Below are 17,901 nucleotides of genomic sequence, written 5' to 3'. Positions count from 1 at the left end.
CCATATCTCACATTTCTCTGACTTCCCAATGCCTAGAAGGGTGTCCCACCCTGAGCTGGTCCCAGGACTAGGGTTCTAGCATCGGGATCTCACCCGGGAAGTGGAGTTCAACACCAGAAGGGTCAGGGCCCAGCTGTGGTTGGGACACCCACCATTGCCACTTATCAACTTCACCATCTGGGCAGATCACATTCTGTGTCCCCTGTAAATGAGGGTGGGGCATGGCTCTGTGGCAGGAGCCTATTCTGGAGCTGGCTGCCTGGGTGGAATACAGCTCCTCCACTGCTGGGCAGGTCCCATGTGCTCTTCCATAAAATGGGAATCGTCGTATCAGGAAAAGGAAGGTGCCTGCCCACAGAGCTGTGGGGGCATCAGTGACAAGATACTTGAGGACCACCTGGCCTGCCGCTGCCCCCCAGGCTCCCAGGCAGCCTGTGTCAGGACAGATAGGCATCCCAGTCCTCAGCAGGGCATTGCCACCCTCCATGACCCTCTCAACCCATTCATGTGAGTCCTGAGAGGTGCCTCATCCAGCGGGCACCTTGGAGGACCCATGATGGAACCCGGGCAGCTCGTACAGCTGTGGTCATGGGGCCTGACCAGGATGTGTGCTGTCAGGGTGTCTGGACCTTGCCCTCCCCAGGACCCTGGCCAGGGGGGGGGGGGTGACACAGAGGCTGGGGCTCAGCTCAGCACAGGAACTGGAACGCACAATGGAGCCCCCTGCCCTGACTCCCACTGCAGAGGGACAGGTCCCCAGGCCGCATGGCCCATGACGCAGGACTAATTTCTGCTCTGCTGCTCAGAGAGCAGGAGAAAAGATACACAAAATTGCAAATGTGACACTAAAGAAGTGGAAGGGGAAATTCCAGCGACACCTGGGGCTGGTACCACAGGCCTGAATCAAGCTCATTTCAGCCAGGAAACAAGATGTATCAGTTCCATTTTCTCTCTGATGTGGTCCTGCCTGATCACCAGCGTGGTCACCAGCATGGCCTGTCCCAGCACCGTGGCTGAGCCCTAGAGTGCGTGTGTGGGGTGGGGGGACAGTTGGCCCTTTACCCCCAGGGGCAGGCCAGCAGCCTGCCTCTCTCTGAAAGTCTCCCTTGCCTTCAGAGCCTCAAAACAGCATTGGCTGGGGTGGGGGCTCAGGGAGCTGGCATTGGGAGCAGGGGGCTCGAGCCTGGCCAGCAGGTCCTGCTCTGGCCGCTGAGGACTCACACAGCGCTTGTTTTTCAGGAACCTGGGCAAGTCAGGCCTGCGGGTCTCCTGCCTGGGGCTGGGTGAGTATGGGGGCCTGTTGGTCCAGAGCCACCCAGGGAAGCAGGGGCTGGGTGAGGGCTGAAGGGGGCCACCCCTGGGGGTGAGGAGGGAGCTGCGCCCAGAGCCAGGATGAGTGTGTGTCTGTTACCATGGTAACAAGGAAGGGGGGCTGCCTAGGAGAGGAAGGGGGATAGAGACATAGCCTTTTCCTCTTTCCCAAGATGTGAGCTCCGTTCTCGGGTCACGCTGTCCTTTCACCTCCACAGTGCTCACACTGAGCCCTCAGCACACACGCATACACTGTCCAGCAGGAGTGGGGACCTGCCTGTTTTTAGGGAGAAGGCCCTTGTCTGCTCCCTGCAGCCTGTCCCTGGAACAGGAGCCACTTTAGCTTGAGCCCCAGTGAATGTCTCAAAGCCCTACGGCCAACTGCCCGCTCTGGGCACTTACTGTCCCCTCAGTTTGGTGGCCTTAAGAGAGGGTGTTCACACATGCCAAGGACACACTCATCACAGAGCAGAGTGGCCTGGTGGCCTGTGGCCGTCCCCCTGGGCCCTGCAGTCTGAGTCCCAGCACCCCGGGGAGGGGAGAATTGGGCTCCCTGGGGAAGTTCTCTGACTTGAGCCTGTGCGTCTCCTTCCAGGAACATGGGTAACCTTCGGAGGCCAGATCACCGACGAGGTAAGACGGGCTCCCTCGTTCTGCCTGGCCCCAGTGAGGGCAGCTCCCTCGAGGCGTGTGGTAAAGCCTGTTAAATGCCTAGTGAGCCGGTGCTCCCAGCCTCCCTGTTTCTCCAGGGTGCCCTGGCCTGGTGCCACCGGGAAGCCCGGGCTGCAGCAGTGGCACCACACTTAGTGGTGGGTCCCTCGGGGCTTCAGCAGGCCCGGTAAAGTCCCAGGAACTCAGGTTCCTCATCTGAAGTGCGCCAAGAGATTTCAGGGGGTGCAGGTTTTCCAAACTATAAAGCCTGATACAATTCTAAGCTGCTCTTACAGAGTGTGTCCGGGTGAATTGGAAACTTCAGTGCATACCTGCTGAGGTCACTGAGAATGCAGATTCTGCTAATTTTGCTGCAAGATGAAGACCCAGCAGGTTTGCTCCACCTGGCTCCTACTCGCAGTTCCCATAGCTGTCGCCATAGCATGTGCCCTGCCCCAGAAGTACTTGCTGGGATAGGTGTGCACTGCCAGCGTCTCTGGTCCGTCCTGCCGGGGTCTGTGTGTTCCCAGGCTGCTGGGCACTTCGGGGCAGTGAGTGGATGTCTGGGAAACAAGAACAGTGGCCTTTGCTCAGAGAGCTCTGGCTCACTCCTCAGGAAGCCATCTTCCCATTTGCCCTACTTACTGTCGGAAAGGTTGAGTTTAAAAATTAATATGTGATTTCATTTGAGGCCTTGTTAGCTGTGATTGCTGGAGTAGTTGTCATAGGAAAAGTTGTGCTTCCATCAAAATCTAGATGCATTTAATTTGTGTTTTTGTTCCTTTTTCTTGCTACGACAGCAGCGGGTTCGAGAACTCTTTGCCGTTGCTCTGAGGGTCTGGGTCTGGGTGGTCTCAGGGTGAAGGCGGGAGTTTTGAAGGCACAGGGAACTGTGTTCTCTGGCCACCAATTTGCTTCTGATCACTTAGACTAGAAGCTAGAGCCCCGGAGGCCATGTGGTTCATGGGAATAAGCCGTGCCTGCCTCGCCTGTTTCCCTTTCCACGTGGTTACTAAAGTTGTAGATGTTGTGACTTCATTTCCACATGGCATTAGCTGCACTGCCTGTGATGTCCCTGTGGGAAAGATAAAAGTGGCAGATGGTGACCATCCAACTAGGTGACTTTTTCACCAACAAATCATCTCACCCAAAGAGAGTACTGGTTAATGACCCAATGGCAGCCTCGGCTGCCCCTGCCATGTCTCCATCAGGGACATAGTGACATGTATGAAGATGCTGGAAGTCATTTCCAGATGACGCAAAGCTGGGAGGACAGTGGATACAACAGATGACTGATTCAGGACTCCAAAAGGTCCTGGCAGGTGAAAATGATTGAGCTCAGGAGCAAGCAGCGTTTTCGTGTTAAATCTTACAGTTAGTGTCCAAAAAAATCAATATGTCAAGTATGAGGGGCCCAGCTCGCCCTGTTCAGATGAAGAATGCCTGGGCTTTAGTCGTCAGCTGGCTGCCTGCTGGGTCTGAGCCAGCGGGGTTGGCACCGCAAGGAAGCAAGGACCCTGGTGGGCTGCAGAGGAGCACGGCCCACCCGGCTTTCCTGACGGATAGCCCCATCTGGAACTTCGTGTTCCTTGCTAAGCCCATGTTGGAAGGAAGGCACATGTACAGGAATCCAGAGGCAGAGCCTTGTTAGCCAGCGTGGGGCCTGGGCCTCTGGGCACCCCCCACCGGGCGACAGGATAGTGCCGCCAGCCAGCTGCTCCTTTCTCCTTTCAGATGGCAGAACAGCTAATGACCTTGGCCTACGACAACGGCATCAATCTCTTCGATACCGCCGAAGTCTACGCAGCTGGCAAGTACGTGCCTTTTTTCGTGGGAAAAAGTGGTGCAGCCACGGCTCCCCTGGGAAGAGCCCGAGCTCTTTTCCCTGTGGCTCTCATCCCACCCTGCCCGCTTTTCTAAACTCTAAATGGCTGGAGGACGTGTTGTTTTCATGGGGCCGGACTCGTAGAACACTTGAACACTCGGTCACTTACTAAACTCCCCATGTGTCCACACACCAAGATGACCTCAGTCCCTTTGGTGCCAAAGATGCTGTGCTGGGCGAGGAGGGCTGAGATTAAGCTGTCAGCCGGGGCTCTCCTGCCGTGCCCATCGTGACCTGCCGCCAGCCCCACACACCTGACATTTTCATGTCTTAATAGTGCAATTAGGGCTGCAGGGAATCGGGGCGTCTGGAGCTGGGGAGAGCAGGATCTGTCGAGCCGAGCACTGTAGGAAGCCTTTCCCATCTTGGCAGTGAACTTTCCTACTTAATTATGTAAAAGCCCTCCTTAGCCAAGGCTGCTGGCTTCAGTTTTAAGGACTGGCTGTAATCAAATCATCCACTCTCCAGCATCGGGGTTCCAAAAGTCAACTTTTGTTTGTGAAGTCATTTGTTGGCTCTTTCGCCCTCCCTCTGTCCCCTCCTGCCTGGGGAGAGCCACATTCCCATGGGCAGAGCTGGCTGTACTGTGGCCTCGGGGCCAGCACCTGCCTCACAGGGCTCTGGGTTATCGCCTGCAGCCTGTAATGGGGTCCAAAGCAGCTGGGCCTCTACTCGAGCCCTGACTCAAGGTCTGGGGATCTGACAGCTCTGGGGGCCTCCACTGGGACCCTCAAATTTCCCGCAAACCTCATCAGTAGCTCACTGCCCCTCCTGACACCACAGCCACTCTCAACTCCTCCAAACTGGCAGCCGTTTCCCATCAAAGTGAAATGATTTCCAGACAGATGCGCTACAGTGAAGGGTCAGAGGTGGGGAGGCCCAATGCAGAAGCCATGCCCACAGCCCCTGCCCCATTCCGAGCACCCTAGCCTGATTCCTGCCTTGTACCTGTGGTTTTGCTGCCACGAGGGTGTGCGGGGACAGCTCTGTGCAGCCTCCTGCAGCTGCCGATGGCCCAGCTCCTGTGCACACATTTCCCAGCAACCACACTCTGTGTCACTGTTTCCACTTCCCCCAGGGTGGGCATGCTCGGGACAAGCATACTGGATCCTGGGCAGCCGCAGGGCCTCTCGGAAGCCCCTTGGCAGAAGCTGAGGACTCGGGGAGCAGCTTCCTGTGGGTTGTTGGTGCCCCTACAGCCCACTGCCCTCAACCTGCCCTTCACTCCGCCGGCCTCTGAACCTGCCCGCTCACCCCCCATCCACCCACACCAGGAAGCTGGGCACTGTGCCAAGGGACAGGCGAGGAGAAGCTGCTCAGGGCAAGCTGCCAGGCAGCTCCAGGGGTGGTAGGCCAGTGCTGTCCCTCCCGCTAACCAGAGTGCAAGTCGCATAGCTTCCTGAGTCCCCCTGCTTCTCATGGTGACACTAATTTGGGCACTTTCCAGAGAGCTGCAGGACTTCTGTGCCCTCACCAAATCCACGGCCATAAGCAACAGGCTATGTTTAACTCTGTCTACAGTTCCTGTAACCCCAGGACCACAGCTTGCTTCTCTCTCCCTCCTTTCCTGGTCCTTTGTCCCACAAATGAGGGACCAAGGACTAAAGGAAGAGGCCCAGGCTGAGTGGCTTTCTGCATCCTGACCACAGATGAAAGCTTTCAGCGTGTCTGCCAAGCAGCTTGCAAAGGAGAGCCCATTATTTCTGAGTGGATGACTCAGCTTTTATAGCTGGAAGGGAGCACTGGGTATGGATCAGCCTCTCCCAGTTGCTTTTACTCAGAAACATTTTGCTACAAGCAAAAAGTTCTTAAAAGTTAAAAATTAAAAAGTCAAATCCATCACTGCAGTGCCAAGCAGGGCTGGAACAGTGCCCATGATGCCAGCTGGCCCAAGTTTGGTGCAGGGCTCCCAGGGACACCAAACAGTGCGGACAGTGGTCAGCAGGGCATCTGTCTGTCCTATTCAAAAGCAAGAAACCAGAGGACACACCCACACACATACACGCACACCCGCAAGCACTCTGCCTGAAACCCAGCCCCTGCCCTGAGTACATGTCGGCTGTCTCTGAAAACAGATGAATAATTTACCTTTTTAAAACATGCTTGTCTGGAAACTTTGCCCATGTAACGTTGCCAGCACTTTCCCAGGAGAATTTCCAGTGGCCCCGGGGAACAGGATGCTATTGGCCTTACCTAGCGGGACTTTGGCTCCTTCCGGCCCTGCAAGAGCCAGAGCCACCGTGGCTCGGTCAAGGCGCGCAGGGACACGTGCCACAGCCACCTTCTGGGCGAATAACAGCCACTCCTCTCTCTGAGCTGCCCAAGCCAAGGCAGGCCTGGCTTTCTAGTCCCAATGACATTTCCCCCCCCAAGGGGACTAGGTGGCCAGTTGTCATGTGGGGCAGGGTTTGATGTTTTTGCTTCGCTGTAGTGAAATCTCCATGTCTGGTCTTTTTTGCAGGGCTGAAGTGGTTTTGGGGAACATCATTAAGAAGAAGGGATGGAGGTAATGCCTGCTCTCTATGGTCGGTGTCCAGGGCGCACACACAGGGAAGAGCCTGGAGGAGCCAGTGGGAGGGAAGGGGGCTCCTTGAGAGGCAGCCACACTCCGGGGTCCAGGATTGGGTAGTCAGGCCACCCAGGTGAGCGTTGACTTGGGTCCCCTTGCTCTCCTGTCCTTTTTACCAGGGGAGTGCCCAGGGTTGTGCAGCCAGCCCATCTCTCTAAGACCTGGAAGTCCCAGAACTTTTCTCACTGGGAAGGCAAGGATGTCCCAGAATGTCCCACAATGAGGCAGCCCCGAGCTTCCTCCAAAGGGATCGAGGTTCACACTGGGGGCGGCCACCCCCAAGGAGCCAGGGGCTGTGGTGAGGAGTAGCCAAGTGAGGTGCCAGATTCAGTTCTCTAAGACAGGAAGAGTCTCTGCTTGAGAGGGAAGTCAGGTGGAGGCCCTCACACCCCAACTCTGCCCCTTCCACCTCTGACCCAGCTTGTCCACAGGGATTCAGAGGGCCAGGGTCCTGGATTGCAAAGTGGACTTGGGTTAGGCCAAAAAAGAGCTGGCCATGAGAACGTCCTGATGGCCCTGGGTGCAGCAGGGGTGTTGCCAAGAGGAGAGGGGTGCAGAGTCCCCACCTTGTAAAGGGACCACTGTCCCGTCTCCCTGGTAGGGCTGTCCAGAAGCTCAACCAGCCCTAGTCTGTAAAACACCACTCATCCCAGGGCCAGACGAGTCACACCTGGGAAGTAGCTGCTCTTAAGACTGATCTTCACCTCCGGACCCACCATGTCCCTCTGAGCTGGCCCCCGGGAAGCAGGTCAGGAGCCTGATGTCCCATCAGGCAGAGTTCCCACTCTCCTGGGACAGGCTAGGCTGAGCAATTGCCTGCCCTTTGCCCCCACCCCCCACCCCCAAGGTCGGCTTCATCTGCAGTGACAGACATACCCTGTGGCCTGGGACTCTTTATTTTCAGGAATGTCAGAAACTGTTACAAAGCTGGGCCTTCCCCTCCCAGCCCCTACATGGGTGACTGGCACTCCTCTTGCCCTAACAAATTGTTTCTTTGTGGCTCTAATTGATCCCAAAATAAATTCCTCCTGGCTCCCTAATGAAAGGAAATGGCGCGTATTAGCAAGTCCCCTGATTATGTCTTAGGTGAATGCACAGGAGAAGCATTAGGTCCTGGTTCTGCCTGGAGGTGAAGCCGGGGCCTATGCCTGTGCATTGTGGGGCTATTTCCTGAGCAGCCCTGGGGGGAGGGCACAGCCACAGGGGTCATTCTCACCCCCTCCCTTGGGAAGACCCATCACTGTCCCCCACCTGTCCCTCTCAGCCACCCCAATTCAGCATCCCCGAGCCGCCCTCTCATCCCCGGTCCTGCGGCCCCAACCTCTCCCTCCCCTGCCGGTGTCCCACACAGATTCTCTGGTACACTGTCAATGGGATGCTTGGCCCCTTGTGTCCTCCCATCCTTGGCTCGCGCTACCCACCTGAGCCTCTCCATGGCCCCAGTCCTACACTTGACCCCCTTAAGCCTGCCCCTGCCCCTCCCTCAGCCTGTTTCCTAGTCCCTGAGCCACGTACCCCATCATTCCCCTGAATGTGCCTCCTCTGGGGCCATCTCCCTCGGGCTGCATACCCGACTTACAGTTCCACGGTTGGGGAGTCGCATCCACGCGGTTAGTTAGTTGTAGCCAGAGGTTGTCTCCTGACGCCATGGGGAGTCCCAGGACCCAGGCTCAACACAAGAACATTGAATGACGGAGAGGTTCCCCATTTCACGCCAGTGCTCCCAAATCAGAAGCATATGAGGACCCCTGTGTGAGAGCTGAAGATGGTTGGGGTGGGAGGTCTCCCCCAAGAGGCCACGTCTAGTAACACCCTTCCTTCTCCTCTGTCCACAGACGATCCAGCCTGGTCATCACCACCAAGATATTCTGGGGAGGAAAGTAGGTGTAGCCACGGGCTATGCTCCTGGTGGGGGTCAGGTCCAGTGGCCGCAGCCCTGAGCCCAGCCGACACCCCTGATTGAGGAGGCTTCGGGGTGGGGAGAGGGCAGTCGTCATCCTGAACAGGCTGGAGGACAGGAGCCAGGCCCTTGCCGTTTCCTGTCCCCGGGTGCCAGGCGCGGGTGGGCTGGCATTGGTGCAGTTGTCTGCCCTGGCTGGCGCCTGTCCCTAGGAAGGGACATCAAATTCCAGAAAAGCAGCTTCGGCTGAGTTTGTCTTTTATTCAAACCTTGTTTAATTTTTATTTTTACTTTCATGGATTTGTTATTTTTTTCTGATTACAAAGGTAACATTCTAAAATCCTGGAAAACAGAGATGACTCGTGAACTGTCCAAACCACCCTACGTCCCCTGGGCCACAGAACACCCCTCTCAGCCTCCAGGTGTCTAGTCCCATATTCTCTCTGGCGCTGGACAAAATCAGTTTCGTGGGAATTATAAATACAGTTCATTCTTAATCTTTAAAAAGAAATCCAGGCAAGCAGAAGAGCAAATTGATAAACAGAAGCCTCCCTCCATCCCCACTGCCACCCCTCCTCCCTGGGACAGCTGGGGAGCAGCCCAGGCCTCCCACCTGTGTGACTACACCCCTGTAGCCTCCTGGTTTCATCCCCAAAGTGGACTCAGAGCGCACGTGGCACGGGCTGACCTGCTTTTCTCGCCTAACATTTGCATCATAAACATTTTCCCCCAAACCGCTTGCAACATTGCGCACGCTGTCGGCCTGTTTTTCAGAGCGGAGACCGAGAGGGGCCTTTCCAGGAAGCACATAATAGAAGGTGAGGGGCTCGGGCTCCACGGGGGCCTAAACCCACAGGGTCCTCCCTGGATGCAAAAATGGGGATATACACCCCCACCCCCTTCCCATGATAGGCACAGGGCCCCAGGCCTGGGGACACCCAGAGCTCTTGTACCACCCCCTCCTCTGTGTCATGAGGGAGGCGGCAGGGCTGCAGGCAGGGTGGAGCCGGTGTCATCCTGGGATGGACAGTGTTGCCTCCAGGGAGGACACGGCCCAAGCCTGGGTTTCCATTCAGTGCTGACCGTGCGTGAGGGACATCACTGCCCAGGGCCCCTGACTCAGCACAGTGAGAGTGCCCGCCTGTGGTCACTGGGGGCAGGGTGCACCCGGGTGAGGGGGGATGTCAGACACACCCCGAGGGGCTCGGCCTGCGGGAGCACAGCGAGAGGCCGGCCCGCACGTCTCTCTCATGCTGTGTTTTTACTGTCTTCCAACTTCTTCTATCCACACTCATTTTCCTCCACAATCAGATGATCGGGAGGCCCTGCCACGGCCCCGTCCCCTGCCCGTCCCCAGCCCAACGCCCCACCCTGCAGCTCTGTCCTGACCCATTGCCAGGCGCTGGTTCAGGGCATGCATTTCAGATGCCATCGGCCTCGGGTGCGGGAGACGCCACATGTCCCTCCCACTCCGTGTTGGATAACCTAGCCCTCCCAGTTACCCCACCGGCCACCAGGAAACCGAGGAGGGTCCCCCTTCATTCTGTCACAGGACATCTGGCTTTCCACGACCCCGGGTGGCAATGGCCCACACGTGTCCCCGGACCACCTCGCCCACCTCGTTCCTTTCGTCTCTGGCTCGGGGAGGGCCCAGACTAGTCTGTGATGTTGACCATCCCTCCCGACTCCTCCCCCAGGTCTGAAGGCCTCCCTGGAGCGGCTGCAGCTCGAGTATGTGGACGTGGTGTTTGCCAACCGCCCGGACCCCAACACGCCCATGGAAGGTAGGTGCTCTGCCCGCTGGCCAGAGGTCTGAACCCGAGGCCCTGAGGGCCGCCCGCGCAGGCCCCACTGGGCACCCAGGCCGGTGGTCAGGAGGCCAGGCCAGGGGGGGGCTCGGGGGGGGGGGGAGCCGGCAGGGAGGGCCTGAGCTCCGCCGCAGACCCCGCCTCCCCAGCGCACCCCGGCACACCTGGGTCCCCGCCTGATCCAACCCCGTTCCCTGCCCTTCTGGGCTGAGAACTGTATGGAATGTTCTCTCCTCTCAGCTGTTAATATTTTGTAGCTAAATGAAGTCACAATATGATGACTTGTTTCCTTCTTTTCAATTACCTTCTCCGGGAGGCTTCGGGCTCTTTTGCTCTGTCACTTAGAGGAGAAAAAGCTCACAGGGCTTTGCGAAGCGGTTTTGGTTTCTTAGGCGCTTATTTATTCTTTTGATTCCCACGATCTCCGCCCCTCCCGTAACCTCCTGCTTCGGGCCTCTTCTCATTTGTGCTTTCCTGCTTCAGGGACTTGGAAAATTCAGTTGTGTTCAGTTATTTTTTTCTTCATTTGTTGATATATATATATATAATATATATATATTATGTATATATATATACCATGCGCGCGTGCGTGTGTGTATAGATATGTGCTTGGGTTTTTTATTTTTTAACAAAACGAGTATTTTGCGCAAGTGATTTGTGCCTCCCCCGCGCCCTTTGTCATCCCGCGCCTCCCCATGTTCCCACAGCTATAAACTCTGGTCTCTTTAAATCTTTCTTTTATCACCAGGGGACCCATTTAGTTCCTCCAAGTCCAGGACATTCATCATAGAAGGTACCCAGTACCCTCAGCCCGACTATTGACTTTCGTGTCCAAGCTGCATTTTATGAGACAGTGATTTTATTTACACGACTCTTTCCCCCTGATGACAAACTTCTCCATAAAATGCATAGGGGAAAATAAAGTGCCCTCTGAGAACATCTTGCAAGTGAGGGAAAAGCCCCGCCCAGGCCCCGTCCTGTGCATGCCCCCGCCCCGCCTGGCGTTGCTGCGATCCTGGATCCTCGGGGCTGGCTGCCAGGCCTCCTGATTTGGGGATGCTGTGATCAGTGCCTGAAACCCTGACCCTGGATGGGCGGGGGAGGACGGGGGGCAGGTCCCCACTGGAGCAGACACGTCGGAGACCCCAGAATATGTGGCCCCCACAGGTCTTATCTTCGCCATAGTTCATGTCTGCTAAGCTCCTGCCTCAGCCAGCCCGAGCCGCCCCGCACACAGCACGCAGGCTCCTCCGCGAGCATCCCGGCTGGTGCGGCACTCATGTCCCTGGGAGGGCTGGGCCACTTGCCATCCTCACCCCTTGCTGTGTGGCCTGACCTCCCCACTGGAGTGCAGCATTGTCCCCCTTGAAGAATACCTGTGTGAGCCGGGAAACTCGAGCCCCGGAGCAGCCTCTAGCCCTGGGTGGCCTCTTCCCACCCCTAAGCTAAGGGCCCCCAGGACCCCACACCACGGGCAGGCGTGGGTCTCCCTGGGGACTGGGCTGTGTTCCATGATGGCAGGGCTCCTGCCTGCCAACTGGCACTGCCACCTGACCCCTCCTATGTATTATTTGTGACATGGCAGGAGTTGCCAGGGGTCTTGGCAGCAGCTGCATGGACTTGGTCCTGCTTCTGTCAAACGGCATTAAATATTGAGGCGAAGGGCAGTTGTTCCTAATTGTCCCTGTTTCTGAGGCCACCAACATCACCGTTGGGCAGAAGCGCAGGGCGCCATGCCCCTTTGTGTGGGCTTCACGCCCAGCCTGCCACTGCCTGGGACCCTGGGGAACCCAGGAACCTTTGCCCAGGACCCCTGCCCTCCAGGGCCAGCTGCAGGCTCTTACAGGCTGCCAGTGTGGCCTTTACTCCCAGGCGCCAGGGGACTCCCCTCTGCATGGAAGGGCACTGCACTGTGCTGTCCCCGTTAGGAGGGAGCTGTGCCCGGGAGACAGGCTGGGAACAGGGGTGTCCTCAGCTTCCCTCTCTCCAGCATGTGGTCTTAAGCCTTGGCTGAAAAGAATTGGGCACTTATGCTGCATGGTTGCAGGTACCCCAAGAGTGTTTCTAAAGAACCCGCAGGCAGTCAGGCCAGGCACTGGGACTTGGGGTTTGGATGTGGGCAGGTATCTTCCTGGGACCCTCAAGCCTCTCCAGCCGACACTATTGGCCTTCACGTCCACCTGTGTCAGCAAAGTGGTGACCCATTGGTGGTCCAAGTGGGGTCCAGACTCCCCTGCCAGCCAGCCCTCCTCCCTGGGATGGGCAAAGAGGAGCCCAGTCCCTGACCTTGGAAGGGAGGGAGGACGAGGCTTGGCCTGCAGGCGTGGAGGCCCAGGTGTGAATTTTTAGGGGTCTTGGGCACACGCCCACTGAGGCCACCACCCCAGAAGCCCCAGCTACCTTAGCCTTCTACTTAAAAAGGGGACCTTGGCCAGGGGTCAGTGTCATGCTTTGTTTTAGAAACACTTGTTCGTCAACTCTACTTCCCACACTGCCTCGGGCAGTCGGACTTGCAAGCACTGTATGGGGCCTGGGAGAAATCTGGGGAGCAGGTCTCACCCTGCAAGGCTGAGACATTGGAAACTTAAAAATTTGAGGCCAAGTTCTGTTTTAAAAGCTCCAACATCCCCATGAGCTGAAACAGCCTAGGAAGGAACGAAACCTGGCAGGTTTTTATTTCTCAGAACCTTTCTTGAGTCTTAGGAAGAATCCACTGTGCAGGCGGGGGAGGCTCCCTTCTCTCATTTAAAAGGAAGGCCTGGGGTCTCAGTGACTTTGCGATTCTCCGCTGTCCAGTCTTCAGTTCGTTTCCAGAGCATGTAGAGACTGTGACCGTTCTGCTGCAGGCCTTGGGCCTTCACAGGAGGGTCACCCAGATCCCCATCTTGCTAGGAGCAGAAGCCACCGCTGTCCTGTGCTGGGGGACACACTCCCGCCTGGGATGGGGCTGACTTGAGAAGCAGGGGCCTGGCCCACATGGGGCTGTCCATGTCTCTAGCTCTCCTGGACACGAAGGGAGCTCCAGCCTTAGGGCCATCCAGGGCCCCACGCCATGTCCTTTGTCCCTACAGATGCCATCTACACTTCTCCCTTCAATTCTCCAGATCCCACTGAGGATGGGAATAGCCCAAAGTAGCAGACCAGAAACAGGCAAACACTGCGTTTGCTTCCTGTTGTCTTCCCCCAATCTGTCTGTGATCCTGACCTGTTACCTGGTTCTGCTTGAGGATCAGGCTCCCTGGTTCTTCCCTGGACTAGAGAACTCCCCACTTCTAGACTCTGGAACCACATTCTTCGGTCTCATCTCCCCTCATCCCTCTAATCTGCCACAGAAACATCCCAGTCCATCCAGAACACATTTTTCAAGGATTCCATACGACTTGTAACTATTAGGGGAAGTCATTTTCAAGACCAGGTTTTTGGAATGAGGTTCACTTTTTTCTGTCGCCCTGAAGATCCCCTGCCACACCTGACCTCGGAGCCAGGAAGTACACTGCTTGCAAGACGTCTTTGCAGCACCCTGTCCCTGCTCCCAGCGCCTCGCCTGTATTTGCAGAATGTTCCCAAGCTGGGCCCTGGGCCCCTGGCCATCCCCCAACCTGTGGTTTCCCCTTCTCTCATGACAGAGACCGTGCGTGCCATGACCCACGTCATCAACCAGGGGATGGCCATGTACTGGGGCACGTCGCGCTGGAGCTCCATGGAGATCATGGTAGGGTGACCTCGGGTGTGTGTGGGTCCACAGGCATGGGCTCCTGCCCCACTCTGTGGATGGAGATCCCGGGGCTCCGGCAGATTCAGGGCTATTGGTCCCAGAGGCACAGATAACTGTGAAGTGTGGCAGTCCTGGCTGCAGGCCTTATAGACAGAGGTCTTGGCTTCAGCACTGTATTAAGACAGGAGCTTAACCTCTATAAGCCTTACTTTCTCCACCTGTAGAACAGGACTGCGAGCATGACCTCCCCTTCATGAAACTGTGCTGAGGATTATCAGAGCAAGTGTGAAGCTCTTAGCAGAGGTCCTGGAGCTCAAGTGACAAGTCTCAGGCCCTGGCACTGAGCTGTCTTGATCTTCCAGGTGCCGTTAGATTTAAGGGCTTTGTGCCCTGGCTGGTGTGGCTCAGTTGGTTGGAGCGTTATCCTGTGCACCAAAAAGGTGGCGGGTTCAATTCCTGGTCAAGGCACATACCTGGGTTACTGATTCCATCCCAAGTCAGGGCACATTTGGCAGGCAGCCAATCCATGTTTCTTGCTCACATTGATGTTTCTCTCTCTCTCTTTCCCTTCCTCTCCCTAAGATCAATTTAAAAAAAAAAAATTAAGCAGGATTTTCATTTCTAGTGAAACACAACCCTAGCAGCCCCTCGCATCATCAGCTTTGGCTGTGGCATTAATGAGCATTTGGCATACTTCTGAAGCATCTTCTCCCCATTTCACTGAGTCTCTACCTGGAGGGGAAAGGGCCTCCCAGGCTGGCAGACAGGGCTTCCCCAGGGGCCTGTCTGCAGACATCGGCCCTGGCTCTTTGACAATCTGATCTGCGGAATTGAGGCCTTAAGCTCCAAGCTCCAGAAGTGGGCTGATGCCAGCCACTCTCCCTCCTCACTGACCATTTTCTGCCAGTGGCATCATCCCAGGTCCAGGGCCCTGGAGTGACAACCATGACAAAAACAGTAACCATGCAGCAAGCATGCACTGAGTGCTCCCTGCTCGTGCCAGGCACTGTCTTGAGGGCTGCAAACACCACTGGCTCATTTGGCCTTTACAACAGAAGGGGAAGCTGAGGCCCAGAGGGGTGAGGCCCTTGCCCAAGGCTACCTGGCCAGTAATGCCAGAACCCAAGTCTCACTACTGGATTGTACTTTCCCCTCAATTCCTTCAGCCACCCCTTTTCCCACCTCATGGTGGGAACCTAACAGGCTCCCAGGAAAGCTGAGAAGTGGGGAGGGGTAGGTGGGCCAGTCCTTCCCTGGGATGCCTTTGTATCTCTTCCCTGCTGCCTGGGCAGCCCCCGCACCACAGGGACCATCTCACCCTCTTTGCGTCCTCAGGAAGCCTACTCGGTGGCCCGGCAGTTCAACCTGATCCCGCCCATCTGCGAGCAGGCCGAGTACCACATGTTCCAGCGAGAGAAGGTGGAGGTGCAGCTGCCTGAGCTCTTCCACAAGATTGGTGGGCCCCCTGTCCCCCATTACCCCCACCCCCTGCACAGCCCTCTCCCCCCCCACCCCCCCACCCCGGTCCTGGCCTGTCTCCTGCACCCCCACCCCAGGGGCCCAGGGCTTCACCTGGCCTGGCTTTCCTCTCCCAGGAGTGGGTGCCATGACCTGGTCCCCTCTGGCCTGCGGCATCGTTTCTGGAAAGTATGACAGCGGCATCCCGCCCTACTCCAGGGCCTCCTTGAAGGTAAAGGAGGGATTGGGCTAGGGGAGGGGACAGGCAGGGGATGGGCAGATAACCTTGGTGCTGGGCGCCCTTCCCTGGGCCTCTGCCTGCAAGGGGGTTCAGGTTATGGGAATTTGGAGCCCTGGCCAGAACAGTTACCCACCTTCAGGTCAACATTCACAGCCTGGGCTGGGGCCACATGTGCTTTGGGATGCTCCTCCCTCCATACACACCCATACACACCACACGCACACGCACACGCGCCTGCTCTGGGCTGAGCCCAGGGCAAGGGCTGCAGAGCTTGTTCAGTTGTCACTCAGAGGTAGCTCTCTAGGACAGCTCCCCCCCCCACAGACGTCTAGAGAGGGGACTCAAGGAGTCTCCAGAATGCAGGGTCTGGGGGCCAAGGATCAGGCAGATCCAGCCCTGGAGCCCCAGGCCCCAGGTTCAAGGGCAGGTGGCCTGGAGCCCTCACGCCTCCCCAGCCCACTGCAAGGTCAGGGAGCCACTGTGAGGCACTGCAACTCCGAGAATGGGGGTAGGGAGACTGCACCCCCTCAGTGCTGGACCAAAGACAGCAGTATATCTCCTAGGGACACTCCCCCTCCTGGGAGAAGGGAAGGGAAGGGAAGGTCAACCCCTTGCCCGGGTTCAGCGGCCTCCCCACAGACATAGGGCTTCAGAGTGCAGGTCCCACCCTTCCAACCTCTCGGGGCAGGGCCGGGTACTGCCCTGGCTTCAAGTCATCAGCCATCTGCACCGGGGGTCCCGCCCTCACCTGTGGGCTGTGTTCTTCCCCACCCCCAACCAGGGCTACCAGTGGCTAAAGGACAAGATCCTGAGCGAGGAGGGCCGGCGCCAACAGGCCAAGCTGAAGGAGCTGCAGGCCATTGCCGAGCGCCTGGGCTGCACCCTCCCGCAGCTGGCCATAGGTAACAGGGCTGGGGGGAGGCGCTGGCCATAGGTAACAGGGCTGGGGGGAGGCGCTGGCCATAGGTAACAGGGCTGGGGGGAGGCGCTGGCCATAGGTAACAGGGCTGGGGGGAGGCGCTGGCCATAGGTAACAGGGCTGGGGGGAGGCGCTGGCCATAGGTAACAGGGCTGGGGGGAGGCGCTGGCCATAGGTAACAGGGCTGGGGGGAGGCGCTGGCCATAGGTAACAGGGCTGGGGGGAGGCGCTGGCCATAGGTAACAGGGCTGGGGAACGGGGTAGGGCTGGGAGCTGTCAGGAGCCCTTGATGCCTGGGCCACCCCTTCCCAGCCAGCCACGGGTGATAGGGGTCCCACATTCCTGAGAAGAGGGTGGACGTTTCTGAACACTTGGGCCACCTCTCCACATTGGGGAAGCCTGTGCCAGGTCTCCCCCAGCACCCCTCCTCCAGCACTGCTGAGCGCTGGACTAGCCGGGCCCCTCCAAGGCACCCTCAGCCCCAGATCCAGAGGCTGGGTGTCTGTGGCCCACTGAGGGGCAAGGCAGAATCAGAGAGGGCACCTGCAGGGGGTGGTGTCTCCTTCACCTCTGGTCTTGCTGCCCCCAGCATGGTGCCTAAGGAATGAGGGAGTCAGCTCCGTGCTCCTGGGCGCTTCCAGTGCAGACCAGCTGATGGAGAACATTGGAGCAATACAGGTGAGCTGGGTTCCTGCTGGGCCCTTGGGCAGAGCTCAGGGTCCCATCTGTTATCTGTCCAGCAGATATTTGTTGAGCACCTACTATGTGCCAGGCACTGTGCTAGGCACAGGGGCTCCATTAGGAGGCCACCAAAGAGCCTTGCTCTGGAAGAGCTGGTATTCTAGCCGAACAGACAGTAAACACTGACATGGAGAATTAAGGGAATTAGAGCGGGTGTCAGATAAGCACTATGGGGAAAAAAAGCTAGAGCAAGAGCAGGGTGTCTGGGAAGGCAGAGCCATGGGCCCAGGGTGAAGGGGCTGTCAGGGTGGGCTTGGAGAGAAAGTGACATGTGAGCAAAGGCTTGGAGGGTGAGGAGTGCGCCGTGCAAATATTTGGGGGAAGAACCGTTGAGGCAGCAGGGACAGCCAATGGAAGGCCCAAGGTGGGCTTGGGCCTGAGCCAAGCATGGGGGCTGGGCAGGAGTGAGCTGACCCCTGGGATACTCTGAAGACTTTGGTGATAAGTATGGGTGAGGTGGGAGCCCTGCAATTTGGAGCAGAGTAAGGGCCTGGTTTGACTGAGGTCTTAAAAGCGTCCCCCCTTCTCTCTGGCTGCTGAGTGGAGGGAAGACCAAGGAGCAGGGAGATGCGCTGGGAAGTGACAACAGGGGATGGAGGTGACAACAGTGTCAGAGAAGGGAGAGGTGGGTGGACCCAGAATGTTTGGAAGGTGGGCCTGCAGAACTGACAGGTAAACTGGATGAGAGGGGGAGCGAGTCAGT

General features: G+C 57.4%; 1 protein-coding gene across 3 annotated transcripts in view; it reads left to right on the top strand.

Annotated features, from left to right (window-relative positions):
• Window positions 1-17,901, top strand: part of KCNAB2 (potassium voltage-gated channel subfamily A regulatory beta subunit 2) — a 68,012-nt gene that overhangs the window by 47,067 nt on the left and 3,044 nt on the right. For all 3 annotated transcript variants that reach the window (XM_081144797.1, XM_081144799.1, XM_081144798.1), the window contains 12 exons: window positions 1,240-1,283; window positions 1,907-1,944; window positions 3,697-3,776; window positions 6,309-6,353; window positions 8,252-8,296; window positions 9,091-9,134; window positions 10,014-10,100; window positions 13,751-13,836; window positions 15,175-15,295; window positions 15,435-15,529; window positions 16,320-16,440; window positions 17,047-17,135. In XM_081144797.1, coding sequence (XP_081000923.1) covers window positions 1,240-1,283; window positions 1,907-1,944; window positions 3,697-3,776; window positions 6,309-6,353; window positions 8,252-8,296; window positions 9,091-9,134; window positions 10,014-10,100; window positions 13,751-13,836; window positions 15,175-15,295; window positions 15,435-15,529; window positions 16,320-16,440; window positions 17,047-17,135 — 895 coding nt within the window. The remainder of the gene's footprint in view (window positions 1-1,239; window positions 1,284-1,906; window positions 1,945-3,696; window positions 3,777-6,308; window positions 6,354-8,251; window positions 8,297-9,090; window positions 9,135-10,013; window positions 10,101-13,750; window positions 13,837-15,174; window positions 15,296-15,434; window positions 15,530-16,319; window positions 16,441-17,046; window positions 17,136-17,901) is intronic.

This window comes from Miniopterus schreibersii (genome assembly GCF_964146895.1).
Source record: "Miniopterus schreibersii genome assembly, chromosome: 8".
NCBI lineage: Eukaryota > Metazoa > Chordata > Mammalia > Chiroptera > Miniopteridae > Miniopterus > Miniopterus schreibersii.
Note: the sequence above shows the minus strand (reverse complement) of the source record. Positions and strands in the feature narration are given on the sequence as shown.